The sequence below is a fragment of the Onychomys torridus genome, chromosome 14 (assembly GCF_903995425.1).
Source record: "Onychomys torridus chromosome 14, mOncTor1.1, whole genome shotgun sequence".
In the NCBI taxonomy this organism is placed as follows: Eukaryota; Metazoa; Chordata; class Mammalia; order Rodentia; family Cricetidae; genus Onychomys; species Onychomys torridus.
In genome coordinates, this window is record NC_050456.1 from 751,053 (window position 1) to 769,568 (window position 18,516).

The 18,516-nt window shown below is 36.9% G+C and overlaps 1 protein-coding gene across 1 annotated transcript in view; it reads left to right on the forward strand.

Moving 5' to 3' along the window:
• Cog5 (component of oligomeric golgi complex 5) overlaps positions 1-18,516 on the forward strand; it is a 332,454-nt gene that overhangs the window by 119,872 nt on the left and 194,066 nt on the right. The window contains exon 7 of the mRNA XM_036205395.1: positions 10,563-10,693. Coding sequence (XP_036061288.1) covers positions 10,563-10,693 — 131 coding nt within the window. The remainder of the gene's footprint in view (positions 1-10,562; positions 10,694-18,516) is intronic.

Consider the following 18,516-nt stretch of genomic DNA (forward strand, 5'->3'; position numbering starts at 1 on the left):
CTCTGTTTCCATTAATTGTTGTTACACACACACACACACACACACACACACACACACACACCCTGCTCAGTCTGTATAATATTACTTGAATGTATATGTTTTCAGGGGTGATCATTTGGTTTTGGATAAGGTATACCCTTCTTTGGGAAGGACTGTTTCTTCTTCTCTCGGCATCCTTTGTCTGTAGTTCTTTGTGTAGGGTTGAGCACTCATGGGCTTTGTCCCTGTCTACTTTAGCACGTCTGTTGTTGCCCCTGCTCACTCATGTTTAGGCAGTCATGTTGGTGAGACTTTAGGAGTTTAGCTTCTGACATTACTAGGAGACGGCACACTCCCTGTTCCTGTGGCTGTTTACCATCTTTTTGCCTCCTCTTCCACAGCGATCCCTGAGCCCCCCCCCAAAAAAAAGAACCATGACATTTAGACATTCATCCATTTCTATTCTTTCTTTGTCTTTCTGTCTGTCTTTAAAACAATTTTAAATTTTAAATAGTTGAAGTACTTCATTTAGGCATATAGGGAAGGTAAGGGCTTTTTGAGTATAATTCTAGTAGCACAGGAAATAAGGTCAAAATCGACAAATGCCAGTAAGTACAAACTTCTGTATAGTGAAGGGAACTCTCACATGAGTCAAGAGGCAGCCTCAGAGTAGGGACAATCTTTTCAGTTGTAGATCTAATAGAGTATTAGTTTCTAGGATATGCAATGGATAACAACAAAAATAAACATCAAGAAAAAACACCCTACCCAATTAAAAATGGGCTATGAACTGAATACAGAGTTCTCAAAAGAAGAAACAAAATGACCAGTAAACTCTTGAAAAATGTTCAGCAACTTGAGCCATGAGGGAAATGCAGATTAAAACTAAGATTCCATCTCACCCCACTCAGAGTGGCCATTATTAAGAATGCAAATGATTAAATACAATGTGTGGGAAGGGGAAACTTCATACACTGGTGGTAGGAATACAGCCAGTTTGGAAATCAGGTTTCTAAAAACACTAAAAAATGAATGACCATATAACTGAGCTATACTATTCCTTGATGTATACCCAAGAGATGTAGTTGCACATCTGTGTTTGCTGATGCTCCAGTCTTAGTAGTTAGGAAATGGAATCAGTCTAGGTGTCCATCGATTGATGATCATATAATAGAAATGTGGTACAAAGACACAGTGGAATTGTATTTAGCTGTAAAAAAAAAAAAACCCAAAAAACCTGAAATGAAATTTGTAGAAAATAGAATTGAAGAATATTGGATGAAAGTCAAGTGCCCCATGTTCTCTCATATGTGTGGATCCTAGTTTGGAATTTTTAGATATGTTTAATTTGGAATGTCTGTAGAGACCTGAAGTGACAAGGGGGCCATGTTGGAAGGTAGAGAGTGGGATGGTAGGCATAACTGTGCTTTGGGAAACAAAGTTCAAGCAGATACTGGGTTGGGGAATAGGAGGGAATTTGGGATAAAGAGAGAGGCTGGTTCACCAAAACCCAGTTATGAAGAAGTCACAGGGAAATATACTATTTTAGATGCTAATTAAAATATAATTTAAGGGGCTGGAGAGATACCTCCATGGTTAAGAGCACTGACTGCTCTTCCAGAGGACCCAGGTTCAATTCCTAGCACCCACATGGCAGCTCACAACTGTCTCTAATTCCAGTTCCAGGGGATCCGACACCCATAACAAAAACACCAATGCACATAAAATAAAAAAAATTAAATTAAAAAAAAATATGTAATTTAAAAAGACTTTGAGAACTATATATATATTGATATGTGCCTTTAATCATAGTACTTGGGAAGCTAAAACAGGCAGATCTCTGTGAGTTTGAGGCCAGCCTAATTTCACTGTGAGTTGCCAGGTCAGTCAGGGCTCCATAATGAGACCCTGTCCCAAACAAAAAGGACTTTGAAAAGAGACACCATGCATGAATGGATAATGCCAAAGCTGTAGGTTTTAAGTGGAAACCTTAGTGCCCGATTTTGAACACTTCCCTAGGAGCTATTGGCCAGAAAAGCCCCAGAGATCCCCTAGACCATACAAGTTTATGGCCATTGCTTTTAGTTCCTACCAGAACTGGATTTTAAGAACTTATTGTTGAAGGCATCATATGCCTTTGTAGCAGAATATAGACAAAGCATGTTATAACTGAGCTTGAAGCTTCTGCTCTGCTCTAGTCTTCATTTTGGAAGTTGCTATGCAGTATGCTAGGGGAAAAGTCACCCGTGTTCCCTCCCAGCTTTGGTTGGACCTTTCATGCTACAACACAAACTCCAGAAAAGCAGGTCTTACTGGTGCAGTAGTGTCACAACTGTTAAGTGGTAACCAACTGATTTCTGATCGGCTCTGAGGCCTTCTCCAGAAGTTCTACAGCCCTGGTCAGAGACCCATGACTAAGGAGCTCATAGGCATTAAGGATGAACCTACTACTTCTGTTTTGTTAAAATGGATACCTTATAAAATTGCCTCCTAAATATTTGTGAGTAGATCCATAGATTAGTGCTGACTTTGGCCTTTATCAAAGAAGCTTCTCTTTGTAGTAAATGATTATTAATAGGAAGCCTCATGGCAAGTCACGTTGCTGAGAACAAGTGATTCTTCAGTGCTCATTCATAAATAGGTCACCTTTATCACCTCCTGCAAGGCTCAGAGAACATTATACAAGAAGGAGATGGGAAGAATATAAAAACAGCATGAGGAGGAGGGCATCACATGGCCATGGAATTTATCATCTCAGAAGTAGAGTGGAAAGAGTATAAGAGGCAGAGGGGTTGGAAGACACCAGAATAATAAGGGCCTCTAAATGAACTAAGGAAAACTCATATGAACTCAGAGAATGAAGCAGCATGTACAGGGCCTGGACCACACCAAGTCCTCTTTCAGTTTAGTGTTTTTATGGGACTCCTGAGTGTGTGAACAAGTGGGTCTCTGATTCTTATGCTTCTCCTAAGCTCTTTTCCTTCTATTGGTTTGCCTCAACCAACTTTAATATAATGATTTTTGTTTTATCTTATTATATCTTATTTTATTGTTGTTATTGTTATCTCTTAGAAGCCTGTTTTTTTCTAATGAGAGATAGTCTGGATGGGAAGGGAGGTGGGAAGGAACTGGGAGGAGTACAGGGAGAGGAAACTGTAGTCAGGATATACTGTAGGAGAAAAAATATCTGTTTTCAATAAAAGGGAGAAAAGAGAAGGAAAAAAGTTGGCTCTCTCTTTCTGTCCTATCTAGGAGTAAATAAATACTGCAATAGGAAGAGAGTGCCTGAGCACTGTACTGGGGGTGTCAGTTGTGGCAGTTTTGGGGTACCCTCCAGAGGGCTATCAGACTAGGGAGTAAAGGAAGTACTTGGGTAGTGTCTGGAAAGAGATGTGAGGGAAAAGTAAATGCAAATGTTAACATTACCAGTCATAAGGAGAGAACTAGGAGAAGGAAGAACAAGGATGTTTTAAGATGTCCAAATGAAATTTTCTTACAGTCTTTTTCTGGGCTCACAGGATCTATTGGGCTCTTCCTTGTTTTTCTCTAGCCTCTAAAGCTGATCTCCAGAGTGATGTAATCTGCTTTCCTGATTTTTAATAGCTGTTGGATTGGCTAAAAGTTAGCATGATGACCTTTCCATGTTCCTTTTAGATAGAGAAAGAAGAGAAAACTAACCATACTTTAACTGGCAGGTTTAAATAACAGTGGGCCTGCCTCTTTTGGCTGTAGGTACTGCAGTGAGCCAAGGTCTGTAGTGTTATATCTGGGTGATATTTATCAAGAAGAAAATATATAGTTGTCTAATATATATATATATATAAAATAAAGTGTATAGTTGTCTAATGTTTGTGAAATGTGATGATTCCTTGGACCATTCCTTGGACAAAACATACCAGTCACCTTAGTCTTTGTTAAACTTTATTGTTGGGTGTTTAAGACTATGCAGGTGGCAAAATTTAACTGTTTTCTGACTGTCAAGGCCAGTTGAGGATCTTATCCTCAGGTGTCACATGGTCTAACGAGAAATCTTTGGTTCCTCTAATTGTGTATAGTGGCACACATCTTTATTCTCAGCATTTGGGAGGCAGAGGCAGGCAGATCTCTGTGAGTTTGAGGCCAACCTGGTCTACACAGTGAGTTTCAGAACAGTAAGAGATACATAGAGAGACCCTTTCTCAAAAGGCAGGGGGGAAAAAAAGACATCCTGAAAGAAGAGCATGGTAGTACATACCTGTAATCTCAGCACACAAGAGACAGAGGCAGGAGGATTGGTCCAGTATTAAAACCAGCTGAAACAATATAGCAAGACTTCATCTTTGGAAAAAAAAAAAAAAGAAGACACAGAGAAACCCTGTCTTGATACCTTAGCTTTAATTAGTCTCTTGATTTGGCTTAAATCATATCAACTCGATACTATATTGTAGTTATATCAGTCTCATAATCTGATATCTATGATGTTTGGTATTGTTTTGTGGTTATTGGTTGTTTTGTTATTTGAAAATTCTCAAATAACTTGTTTATGCAATAACTCAGGTAGTAGTATCTTCTCTCTCTAGATTATTATCAATCTTCAAGATAATCTTGTATAAATCAGTTTTATATGTTACCTATTTTTGTACAAAATAAGCTTTAGGCTGAATTCCTTTTAAATTACATTTTTTTTTATTTTTATGGGTATTTGTGGGAGCATGTGTATGCCAAGGTATGTTTGTAGAGTTTAGAGAACAATTTATGAGACTCAGTTCTCTTCTCTCTTTATGAGGGTCCTGGGGATTGAACTTCAAGTCATCAGGTAGCAAGCACTTTTTCCTGCTGAGACATCATACTGACCAAAGCCTGAGTTTCTTTCTTTCTTTTTAATTTTAAGACTTAGTTTATTATTTTGTGTGTATGAGTGTTTTGGTTGCATGTATGTCTGTGAACCACATACCTGCCTGGTGCCTGAGAAGTTCAGAAAAGTGAGCTGCATCCCCTTGGACTAGAGCTATGTATAGTTGTGAGCTGCCATGTAGGTATAGGGAATTGAACTTGGGTCCTCTGCAAGAGCAACAACTGCTGAGCCAACTCTCTAGCCCCCCATGACTGAGCTTCTTAATCAGGTGTTTAAAGAATCTAATGTAGAACTACTTAGATAATTTTACCATTATGTTCCTAGAATGGGTTTAGGAAATAATATAGAAGGTATAACTAAATTAAAAAATAGATTGGAAAATAATCAATGCAAATGTAATAATCAGTTATAATTGAGACAAAGTGATATAAGCAAAGGAAATAAAATTTATGTGCTATACTCAAGACAAAATGTAATTAATAATATCTAGCTCATCACTTAAAGTTTGTATCATATTAGTATAAACATATTTCCTTAGACCAGCATATGCAATTTTTTTTTTCAAGACAGGGTTTCTCTGTGTAGCTATGGAGCCTGTCCTGTAACTGTCTCTGAGGACCAGACTGGCCTTGAACTCACAGAGATTCACCTGCCTCTGCTTCCTGAGTGCTGGGATTAAAGGCGTATACCACCACCTCCCAGCTATCATATGTGATTTTTAAACACTGGTAATTTTGTATTGTGTGTGGTTAGATGTGACACGTCTATTAGAATGAACAAAAATATAATCTGATAGCTGCTTTGAAGGCTACTTATGTAACTTGTAAAAATGTAAGTAGTTTGATAATTTATATAAAACTTAAAAATACTTCTTTGACTGGGTATTGCTTTGATTCTTCCTTTGTGAAACAAGCATTTCCCTCTTTGTAACTTTCTCACAGAAATAATTCTAGATTACATTTTATGCTTGAAAATGTTTAGAGTAATTACTTATGATAGCCAATATTCTATCTTATGCAGAAGGCTAAGTAAGTTTTTGTTTCATTCACTTGATAAAATATTGGTATTTGTATGAACAGTAGTTGTGTGGCTAAGTGCTTATATACTGAAGTATAAAGGTCCTGTTGTTCTGGAGTTAGTTCAGTGGAGTGCACATACATGTATAGGTTCCATCTCCAGCACCAATACCACTGTCAAAAGTAATTATGTGTAACTTCAACTAAAACAAGAACAATATAATGCACAGGTAGGTTAAAAAAGAGGCTAAACTTTAGAAGAGAATGCTCAGTCTATATCTTATGTATTTTGGAGCACATGAAGTTTATGTGTGCATTTTCTGAGGCATGCATTTGAATGGTGCTCTTTGAAAAGTAAATGTGTAGGAGGAAGTAACTTTTGTTGATTGGTGACTATAGCCAGCTGCCCAGTCACTATGTCAGTTTTTGATTCCTCTGCTTCTTCTCACATAAACATCTAGGGGGAGGCTCTGTGCTATTTTGGTGCTGGTTGAGAATATTGGGATTCAATCATACCCATGCAAATCCACTTATCTGCTCCACTGTGGTTGCCTCTGTATTATGGTATTATGTAATTTGTTTTTATTCTTTTTTTATATAGTTCTATGACTTTAGAAAATTTCTTGATGAGCATGGTATTCCTAAAGGTTTTATCTACTTGGCAGTTAATGTCTTTGCATTGAGCCTTCCCTTGTAAGGTGATAATTTCCCTCTTAACAATGAGAGAATCTGCTGATGCCAGCCAGACCTTGTCCCAGACCTCTGGGTGTGCTGCTCCTGTCTCTCTTATCTAGGACTTGGCCTAATGGATTCAGCCTTTGGCTTTTGAACAAATGAAATACAGTTCTAATAACTTGAATGTACTTATCCAATAATGCTATAATACTTAAAGAAATAATGCCAGAACACTTTTTAAATATGTAAGTAACAAATACTGCCTACCAAATTTGTGGACTTATTACTAAAAACACATTATGTCACCCATCTTGTATGTCAGATAATATATTATTAACTCTTACTTTTGTTAAAACACCCTAAATCAATCCTTGACGTATTTATTCTTCAAAATCTTTATCATTATGTTGAACCATTGATACTGATAAGCATATGCCTGTTATTTGCTTATTTTTAAGCTGCTATAAGGTATGTTTTAGCTCAGTGGTGGTGCACACCTTTCATCCCAGCACTCGGGAGGCAAGTGGATCTCTGTGAGTTTGAGGCCAGCCTGGTCTACAGAGCAAGATCCAGGACAGCCAGTGTTGCTACACAGAGAAACCCTGTCTCGAAAAGCCAAACCAAACCAACAATAAAAAACCCCAAAACCACACAAATAAAATTTTATTTATTTATTTTATTTTAATATTTATTTATTTATTTATTTATTTATTTGGTTTTTTGAGGCAGGGTTTCTCTGTGTAGCTTTGCGCCTTTCCTGGAACTCACTTGGTAGCCTAGGTTGGCATTGAACTCACAGAGATCCTCCTGGCTCTGCCTCCCAAGTGCTGGGATTAAAGGCGTGTGCCACCACCACCCGGCTACAAATAAAATTAGAAAAAATATATATTTTATTTTTAAGCGAATACTTCATCTATAGTACTATTTTAAATTATGCTTTTATTTATTGGGTTGATGGTGTCAGTTTTCAGTTTTGTTCTCAATAATGCTTCACACACACACACACACACATGCACAAGCATATGTGACTCCAAATGGAATATTTTGGTCATAGAGATACTTATTTGGAACATTATTATGATAATCTCAAATTTTTTTTAAAAGTATTTTTTGCTGATTTTTATTGTTCACATATATTGCAAATATGCATGCACATTCACCAGCATATGTGTACATATGCATATAGACATACATATGTGTGTAAATTTTATAATTAGCACTGTGATACTTTATGCACAAAGGTATTCATTCACCTTTTTCTTTTTAATATTTTTTTTATCAATAGTTGCAGAATAACATTTAAAATACAGATTTTTTTTTTTTTTTTAAATCTAGTTACTTTTAATAGGTTTTGTGCCAGGAATCTCCCTTAATTCCTGGCCTCAAAGGTCAAGTACCTCCTGCAAGGGCATTATGTCAGTCAACTGCTTGTATCATTCTCAAAGACCCAACCCTGATGTCATATAAAATCTGCTTGATTTTCAACCATTTTAAACCCCTATCCCCAGATTGCCTTGGCTATTTGACCCCCAAAACATGACTTCTTCTACTCCTGGAGTAGTCCAGTTTTATGGTTTCACTGCACCCTTACTTACAATTACAAAATTTGGCATTTCATATGTTTTTAGTAGTTACTTTTCTTATTAAATTTATAATATTAGTATTTAGTACTACCATTATCCCAACTTGGCTAAATTCAGTTCCATGCTTATATTTTCAGTCAGAAAATTTCAGGTGTAATATTATCTGTCTTTTGAATCTAAAGCTATCCTTCAAAATCTTCTTCAAAATTTTAAATGAAAACTTTTAGGACTATGGATAGATGCTTATGTAAGTAAGTGAAAAACCCTGCATTACATATTTCGTGTGCTACTAATGAGTGAATAAAGAATAGATTCTGGTTTTATTTGTTAAGTATCAAAATTTATATTGTATTTATTGAATAGAATTGTATATATCATTGTTTGACATTCATTAATATGTATGGACTCTCACAGTAATCTACAGAGTATTTAGGGCGTGTGTTTTGTGTTGTTACCTTTTTGCATCTAAAACTCCCTGAAGCTCACTTGTCTGTAATTACCTAGTAAATTCTAGGCAAAATTAAGCTCAAATGATTTGAAGGTATTTCTAGTAATCTTTTATTGTGGTAAGCCTAATTATGACCTTTTGGATCTACACATTGCAAAGGAACACACTGTGGTCGAAGTATAATGAGCAATAGCACATTATAACTGTGCTATATATTTCTTGTGGGCTTTTCCCCCCCTGGTGTGAACCTAGATATATAGTGTTTGATGATCAGATTGTATTGGTTTGCATGCTTTAATGTAGTTTGACCTGGTTGGTTTATTATAACCTAACTGAAGTACTCTGTGATTGTATTTAATGCTGGGATATGTTTTAATAAGACTGAAGCTAAAATTTTAATTAAGTGAAAATGTACTTGATATTCTGTTAACTGGCAAAATGAAGTCATTTATCTAATTAGATATAACATTTTAGAAATAATTTGCCTTGAGGAACTAGGTATGGTGGCACACATCTTTATTTAATCAGCACTTGGGAAGCAGAGGCAGGTGGATTTCTGTGAGTTCAAGGCTATTCTGGACTATATGTTGCAACACTCTCAAACAAAAGGGGCAGGGAGAAATAATTTGCCTTGATAAAATATTAAAGGTATGAATTGTAGAGTTGGATCTTAACTGATTAAACATCAGTCTTCATCCATAAGCATTTTTATTACTTTAGAAATAAAGGAAAATGAACAGAATAACAGTTTTTTAAATTATCCAAATTCTGAACACATAGACGCAACTATATAACCATGTCTACCACCACTACCTCCCCTTCCCCTAGCTTGCTTGTTTGGTTATTTGAGACAGGCTCTTGTTCTGTAGCCTAAGCTATCCTGGAAAATGCAATGTCCTTACCTCAGCCTTCTGAGTATGGAGTTAACAGTCTTGCACCATACTCATCCTACCAAAATCTTTCCATGTATTAGCATGCATTCCTGTCTAAGGTACACACATATATTTGAGTGTGCAGGTCAACCTTATATGTCATTTATTAGGAGCCATGCTCCTTGACTTTGAAGATGAGATCTCACTGAGACCTGGGACTTGGGCTTTCTGCTAGTCTTTTCTAGGTAGGGAAGGAGCTCCAGGATCTTCCTGCCTTGCCTCTGCACTGAGATTGCATGTGCCGCCATACCCAGTTTTATATGTGAATGCAGGGATGTGACAGTAAGCACGCTACTGACCAAGCTCTCTTACCTGCCTCGGAATCTTACAACAATTCTTACTGTGAACATTTGGTAAAATAATGTTCTTCAAGTCAGTACAATCACATAAATGGCAAAATGCTAAGGTTTACTTGTGCATTATTAACCTTTGTTCTAAAAACATTTGTTTCTAATGCTTTGTTATTACAGAATAATTTTTGAAGCTGTAGGTAGAGCTTGAGAAATTTCTGTGACTATTAGTATATTTATCTAAATTAAAATAGAATCTGGGCCTGTTGCCCAGACATGCAATCCCAGCATTTGGGAGGCAGAGGAAGGAGGCTTGTGAGTTTCAGGCCCACCTGGGCTACATAGTGAGTTCTAAGAAATACTGATCTGCACAGCAAACGACTTTTTTGTGGAAAAAGACACTCTTTAATATGTTGACATTGCTTTGAACTTATAGTATTATTTTGTTGTTGTTTTTCAATTCAGGGTTTCTCTGTTGCCCTGGCTGTCCTGAACTCTGTAGCTCAGACTGGCTCCAAACTCAGAGATCTGCTTGCCTCTGCTTTCAGAGGGCTGGGATTAAAGATGTGGGCCACCATTACCTGGCTGAACTTACATTTTTGTCATTTCCTTATTTTACTTGGGACATTCAACTCCCGAGGTACATTATTAAATAGGAGATATTTGGAAGTTGTTATGTTTTAGAATATAGGTTTGAAGAAGGAACTATGTTCTTCAACAAATCCATAGTAGTTTTGAAGAAGTTATACATGTTGTTTTGATTCTGTCATTTTTAATTGATAATGACTATTGTATTTTTTAATAGATTATCTTTCGCAAGGAATAGATCTTTCTGGAATAGAAGTAATAGAAAATGATCTACTCTTTATTGCAAGAGCACGACTTGAAGTGGAAAATCAAGCTAAGCGTCTGCTGGAGCAAGGTGTGGAGACCCAGGTAAGAAATGTGAAGAATATGTTGGGATATAAATGCACATTTGATTTTGAATTAAAGAAGTAATGATCTAAATTTTATTATGGAAGAACTGTGTTATAGAGTTCGCATGTTTAAGCACAGGGAAGGTTAACCATATCTTTATGTATTTAATTCTGAAGTACACTTGAGGTTTCTACTATATGACATGTATAAAATACATTTTTATGTGCTGCTCTTCCAGAGGACCTGAGTTTGACTCTTAGCACACACATGGTTTCTCAGAACCATCTGTTATTCCAGTTCTAGAGGATCTGATGCTTTCTTCTGACTTCTGTTGGTACCAGTCACTTGTGTGGGGCACAGACTTACATATGCAGACAAAGCACCCAAACATGTAAAATAAAAGTAAAATTTAAAAGGAAAATCTATTAATATCAGTTCTATTACTTTGAGTTTCTTCTACACAATATGGGCATATCTACATTCACAAATGCATACATGCATATACATATCTAAATTTAATCAGATTCTGTATATGAGAGAAAACCTGGTTATTTGGTTTTTGTGTCTGATTTATTTCACTACATATTATGATCTCCAGTTCCATTCATTTTTCTGCAAATGTCATATTTTATTTCTTCAGATAAATAAAATTGAATTGTGTATATGTATCATATTTTCTTTATCTCTTTACCTGTTGATTGACATCTTGACTGATTCTAAATTATGACAATTGTTAGCAGCAAATGTAATATACATGGATGTGCAAGTATCTCTGTGGTACACCAAATTAGTATTCTCCAGGTATGTAGTAATCACAGTGACATAGATTAATCAGATTGTAGTTATGTTTTTGTTTTTTTGTGGACCTCCACACTGATTTCCACAGTGGCTGTGCTATTTTACTTTCTGATCTACAGAAAATGGATACTTTTGAAATCTGAGTCGTCCCAAGAAAACTGCTATGAGCAGTTCAGAAGTTCACCATCATCAGCCTTCTGTTTTGTAGCTCAGTGCTTCTTGGCACCTAGTGTTTCAAAATTCTATTGACTCCATTAAGTCATCTCTCTCTTTCTCTCTCTCTCTCTCTCTCCCTCTCTCTCTCTCTCTCTCCCTCTCTCTCCCTCTCTCTCTCTCTCTCTCTCTCTCTCTCTCTCTCTCACACACACACACACACACACACACACACACACACACACACGACAGAGGGAAAGAGACAGAGACAAACAGGGAAGAGTGCTAAGTTTCTTATCTGTAGGTTCTATGGTTGCAGATTCAAATAACTGTTGATGAAACATTGAGAAAAAAATTGAGGAAGTTTCAAAATTCAAAATTTAACTTTGTCACATCTTGGCCACTATGCTATATCCATGTGTTTTAGTTTGGGTTTTTATTGCTGTGAAGAGACACTATGACCTTTTATAAAGAAAACATTTAATTGAGGGTGGCTCATTTACAGTTTTAGAGGTTCAGTCCATTATGATCATAAAGGCAGCATGGCAATGTGCAGACAGCTAAGAGTGCTACATCTTGCAGGCAACAGGAAGGCAACTGGGTGTCACACTGAGGGAAACTTGAGAAAAGAGACCTCAAAACCTGTCCCCATACTTCCTCCAACAAAGCGACACCTCCTAATAGTGTCACTCCCTTTGGGGGCCATTTTCTTTTAAACCACCATATTATGCAAATGAAGTAATACATTGACATTTACTATTGTAGCCTTATACCATTTCATAGACCCTTAACCTTGCCAGCACTCAGTGTTTCAGCATGGTTTGCTTTTGTCTTTTCTGAGTGATATAAAGCCATGAATGTGATGGTTGTATCTGTATTTCAGCATATATAGATCCTCCCATGATTGTTTGCACAGTGTAATATATCACCTATTTACTTTGTATTAGGCATAATAAGTTATATGAAGATAATGAGTATAGTGGAGGTTTGTGCATGTTAGCAAGTCCTACCTCACTTTATATACAAGGCATGGGCATCTTTGAATTTTTGTTGGGAACTTGTAGAGAAGGAAGAAGTATCCAGTGGATGCTGAGATATATCTGTATGTCTGTGTATGTAATGAGTCTTTCTCTGTCCCTCCAGCCAGCTCCCAAATAATGACACGGAGACTTATATTAATTGTGAAAGCTTGGCCTTTAGCTTAGGCTTATCTCAACTAGCTCTTATAACTTAACCCATTTATATTAATCTACTTTCTGCCACTTGGTTTTACCTCTCTCTGATTCTGTGTGTCCCACTCATTCTGCATCTCCTTGGTGTCCTCTGAATCTTGGTTCATCTCCTACTTCCTCACTTTCTGCTCGTAAGTCCTGCCTATAACTCCTGTTTAGCTATTGGGCATTTAGCTCTTTTTTAAACCAAACAGAAGGCACTTGGCAAAGATATATCTTCACAGTGTACAAAAAGATTATCCCACATGTGTATATCTGTAGTTTTTGTAGCTCTTAATATTTTACTATAGAAGAATTGAGAGATAAACTAAATAATTTTAGAATAATAATAAATGTCAAGGATTGTAAAATTGAAGTACTATTTTCAGTAGGCATAGATGTTTTAACATTTTGTAAAGGAATGTTTATTTAAGAAATTCTATGCTTAACAGTATTTTTCTAGGGTAATAAACTATTTTTATATTGCTCAAATGTATATATATATATACATTTTAATAGTTATATAATTTTATTTTGCTTCAGTTTTTGTTAATTAATTAATTTATTTTCTTTAAGACAGGGCTTCTCTGTGTATACTTGGCTGTCCTGGAACTTTGTAGACCAGGCTGGCTTCAGACATTAAAGATGTGTACCACCACTGCCCAGCCCGCTTCAGTTTTTGAATTCATATAAAATTAAAGGGGAACTAACAACATTAAGAAACTTCTCTTCTTTAAATATTGATAGTTTTTATTATGTCCATAATGTGTAAAGTTAATCGAAAGAGCTTGAACTAGATAGTTCTTGTTTTGCAGCCAAAGCCTGTGTTTAGTCAATGAAATTTAGTTTAAAAAAAGCTAGAGAAAAAATGTGCATAGAGCTCAGTGGTGATTGCTTGGCTAACATATTTGATTCCTAGGTTTGATCCTCAGCAACACACATACTCATTCAAATGTGGACACCTGTGTGTGTTCATGTGAAATTATCTGCACGAATCTCAGGAATTCAGAAGTCAGGGAACTTTGGTTTTGTTCAGCGTGGTTCCACAGAGGGTGGGCACTGCTCACTGCAGTGCTGTCTCTGCAGGACTATGTGGATCATGGTGTCACAGTTGATTAACATTGGCTAGTCATATCGAATTTACTTGTATTGTGTAGATTTATATTAAGTATCTTTCTGACTATAACTTGGTTGCTGTCTCTGTGTTTGAGCTGTGATAAGAAAACTATAAACTGCATGACTTGCAAGCCACATAATTTCAGGAGGTTGAGAAATAGAAAATGGGAATGCTAGCAACTAGATGTTTGATAAGGTCCAACTACCTGTTCTTTGGATAGTGTCTTCTGTATGTGGTGGAAGGAGCAAATGTGTGCCTAGGATTCTGTATGAAGGACCTGGGTGTCCTGTACTGAGTGTTCCAACTTTGCCACTTCTCAGATACTCTGTTCCTAATACTGTCACCTCAAATGCCAGGATTTCAACGTGGATTTGGAGAGACATAATATTTAGACCAACTCAGCTTTCTAGATAATTTTTCTATAGAGATAGCTAATGTTGGCATTCTGCTTCAGTTCACAGAATTTACCGTAAACTGATGCTTGTGTTTATAAAATCGTGTATTTCTGGATTTAGTTACATGTCTGTCCTCCTCAGACCTGGCTCTCTGTGTTAATCTCACAAAGTCTGCTTTCAGGCTTGGCAGAATGGATGGAATTAAGGCCTTGATCAATAAGGTCATTGTTAGGAAGTAGGGTGTCTTAGTGCAGCTACTTCCTATTGTTGGAGAGAAGCAGACAGAGTTGTCATCCACTGTACGGTATATGGTTTAGGAGTTAGAAATGAAACTAACCCTTATTGGATGGGATGGCTCTGCTAGGCTCTGTTTTAGTCATCTCAGTCACAGTAATAAAGCTGTGAGGAGATGATGTATAGTGCAGGAGACGGACATGGTAAAGTGAGCAAACTAAGGTTCCCACAGCTAGTAAGGCACAGCAAAGTTGCTGTCTGGAGCTTACTTCATGTTTCTTTAGTAAGATCACCATGTTCATTCTGATTTTGTTATGTAAGCATACTAAAATTGACTTTTTACTTTGCTGACTAGTTCCTATGGGAAAGGAAACTTATATAGCACAAATATTTCTTTAGGAAGTCCCCAGTCTGTGACTAACTCCTAATGTAACCCTAATTCCCTCAGTATTTCTTCAAAAATTTTACTCACTGACCAACTTAGTTTTCCAAGTTCTGAATTACTACTTCAAATTTTCCATTCTCACTAACTTTTCCCTCTGTCTCAGTTACTGTTCTATTGCTGTGAAGAGACACCATAACACAGCAACTCTTATCAGAGAAAACATTTAGTTTAGGGCTTGCTTATAGTTTCAGAGGTTAATCTATTCTCATCATGGCAGGAAACATGACATCAGTCAGACTGTAACACTTGAACAGTAGCTGAGAACTACATCCTGATCTGTAGACAGGTAGGGAAAGAGGCCCAGTCCCCCTCCTCCCAGCTCCCTGCCTCTCTCTTCTTATTTCATTCTTTCCACTCTTGTGCCATCGTTGCCTCTTTTACTAAATCCTCCTCCTCAGCACTCAGACATGCATCCTTTGTGCCACTCTCCCATTTTCTCTGCTTTTCAGTCTTTCTTCTAGTTTTCCATGCCCTATCTTCTTCTCTTCACCAAGGCCTTTATACTGTCTCTCTGCCTGGGTGCTCTCTCCCTTTTTTATTAGAACACAATATGCAGTTTTCATCTATTGCATCCTCAAATCACCAAAATAGTTACCTGTATAACTAAGATTTGTTTTCAATATTGACTAAAAGAGTAGTAGTACTTCAGTACTGAAGTGCTGCTGCATTCATAAATTAGTGTATTAGGACTTTAGAGATTTAAAACCTGAATAGATATTCAGTAAACAAGTAACTTTTGAAAACTTGTAATACATTTTAGCTTCTTTTCTCTTGCTATGCCAAATACCTGGCAAAAAGCAAATGAAGGATACAAGGCTCATTCTGCTTCATGCTTTGTATATGTGGTTCCTCGTGGCAATGGGAGCATGAGGGGCTGGCATCCAGTCACAGAGAGATCAGATAATGCAGGAGTGACCCTAGATCATTGCATAATGCTGTCCACATTCAGGGTATCTCTTTGCTCCCCATTTACAACTCTTTGTATGTCCTGTAATTACACCTCTACTGTCCTCACAGATGGTCTTAGGCAATTCTAAATCTAATAAAGTTTTCTGAAAATTAACTGTCACATTTACCATTAGTTGTATTTGGTAGTCAATTGAAATTACTTTCAAGAAAGTGCTTACCTTTTTATTTAATATGTAGTTGAGAACCACAATTTCAGTATCAGTGCAGTCTTTATCAGTTGTGACCTCTGTCATAGTTTAAGATTACCAGAAAATTTCTACCTTTGTTGTTTGCAAGGATTTAGATTATTTAGCTATGGAGAGATAAGTCAAATCATATTCTCTCTCTCTCTCTCTCTTTCTGTGTATGTGTGTCTGTTATTGCATAATACAATCAACTTAAACAGTTACTGTATCACCACTTCGTTGTATCCAACCTTAAATAATACTAGTCACCTTGACTCAGCTATAACATTCAGATATGTTGTGGTCATTTTGTTTTTTTTTTTTGGAATGGTTGTTATGCTATAGAGGAGGTGAGACCTTGAGGAAATAGTTAAGTGTTGTGGCTAGAGTCCTTATCAATGGGATTAGTGCTCCCCTGTCCCTTATCCCATCCCTCACTTCATGGAGAATGCTTTTGCATCCTCTCTAACTTCATGAAGAGCAATCTGTTATCATATCTCCCCCAACATACACTTCCTGGAGAACTCTCTCTTACCTTGCCCTTTACTGCACAGAGATTGCTCTCTTATCTCAGCCCTGACTTCTTGGAGAGCAGTTTCTTATTTCAACCTTCACTGCATGGAGAGTGCTCTCTTTCTTACCTGTTCTGACCTCATGGAGAGTTTGCGCTTATGCCTTTTGTCACATAGGATTACAGTAAAAAGACATACTTGTATGAATAGAAGGTGTGCCCTCACCACATGTCCTATCTGCAGCTCCTTCATTTAGATCAGCAGTTCTCAACCTATGGATTCTCAACCCCTTTGGGAGTTGAATGCTCCTTTCACAGGGGTCACCCAAGAGCATCAGAAAATACAGATATTTATATTATGATTCATAACAGAAAAATTACAGTTATGGAGTAGCAACAAAAATAATTTTATGTTTGAAGGATGGTCACCATAACATGAGGAACTATATTAAAAGGTCAAAGCATTAGGAAGGTTGAAAACCACTGATTTAGACCTTCCAGCCAATAGAACTGTTGTCCATAAGCTGCCCAGTTTCTCTCTCCCTTCCTTTATCTATCTGTGTATCAAAACATCCATCCATCTGTCTGTCTGTCTATCTAATAGCAATAGGAAGAAACTAAGACAATAACCATTCCTTTATTTTCTGAAATAACTGTTTAACAAAAAGTAAATATAGGTGACCAATTTGATCTTTTTGTCTTTCCTAGTCAGTTGTTCATGTGTAGGTTAGTATAGTTTGGTAGCATTACTACATCCCTACTACTGTATTACACCATTTCTATTTTCAAAGTCATAAATCATGTAGGTACAAATAAATATGTTATTTCTCTCTAAATAAAAACAGAAACATATATAAATAAGCTTATAATGTCAACTGTTTTATTTAATATGAATAAGCTTTATTCTAAGTAAAGGCTTGTCATTTCTATGTATAAGCAATTTATAGTGCTTTCATTGACACTTGACAAATTTTTTGGAAGGACTGGCCCATTTTCTGGGGATGTATAATAGATCCCAATATTAGGGCAAAACTATATATGTCTCTGTTTCAAAAGTCATGGAGCAAGATCTGCCAGCCATTTTTAGTAATTTACTCTTTGCTGTTGACCCTCAAAATCTTTCAGTGATGGGGGATAGGGAGAGAAAATAGCATTTCAGCAGGCTCCATTACTTCAAGCTTTAACTAGCTTTCAAAAATAGGTGATGGAGATTTTGATTTGGATGAGTTCCTGCATCACCATAGATACCAGGCCCCCACAGGAAAATGATGACATTTTAATTAGCAAGAAGGGTTTAACTTGTGAATTCTACACTTTTCCAGTAAACAAGCACAGAGCTTATGGAGACTCTGGGCAGAGGAAGCAGATGTTCTTGTCTTCAGAGGTCATCAGGAAGGACTCATCATCTGCATTCAGTTCTTTCAGAAATTAGTACCTGGCCATGATCCCTAGTGACCACCCCGAACAGCTACATACTTGCCTTATCTCCAAGGCAGGCACCTCCTTGGTTAAGTCTGGGGTCCTGGTGTTCATCAGTTGCCAAACAGAAGTGCTCCGAGAATGTCTTCCAGACAGGTTTCTGAAAACGACAGTGTAGGACTGCAGGCCATCAGAAACTGCACAGTGTGTAGTTAGTCGGTTTACTCTTGTGACTGAAAATTTTGATTTTTGAGTTGAATGGAGTCTATGTTAACCACTTTCTTTAGCTTTTAAAATAAATTCCTGGAAATGTTAAACATAGTAATGATATACCTCATTAAGCAATTTTTGTTGTTGTTGTTAATTTTTTTCTTCTCTCAAATGGGGCCTAATAAACATCAATAGTAGCCACTATCAGTTGCTTG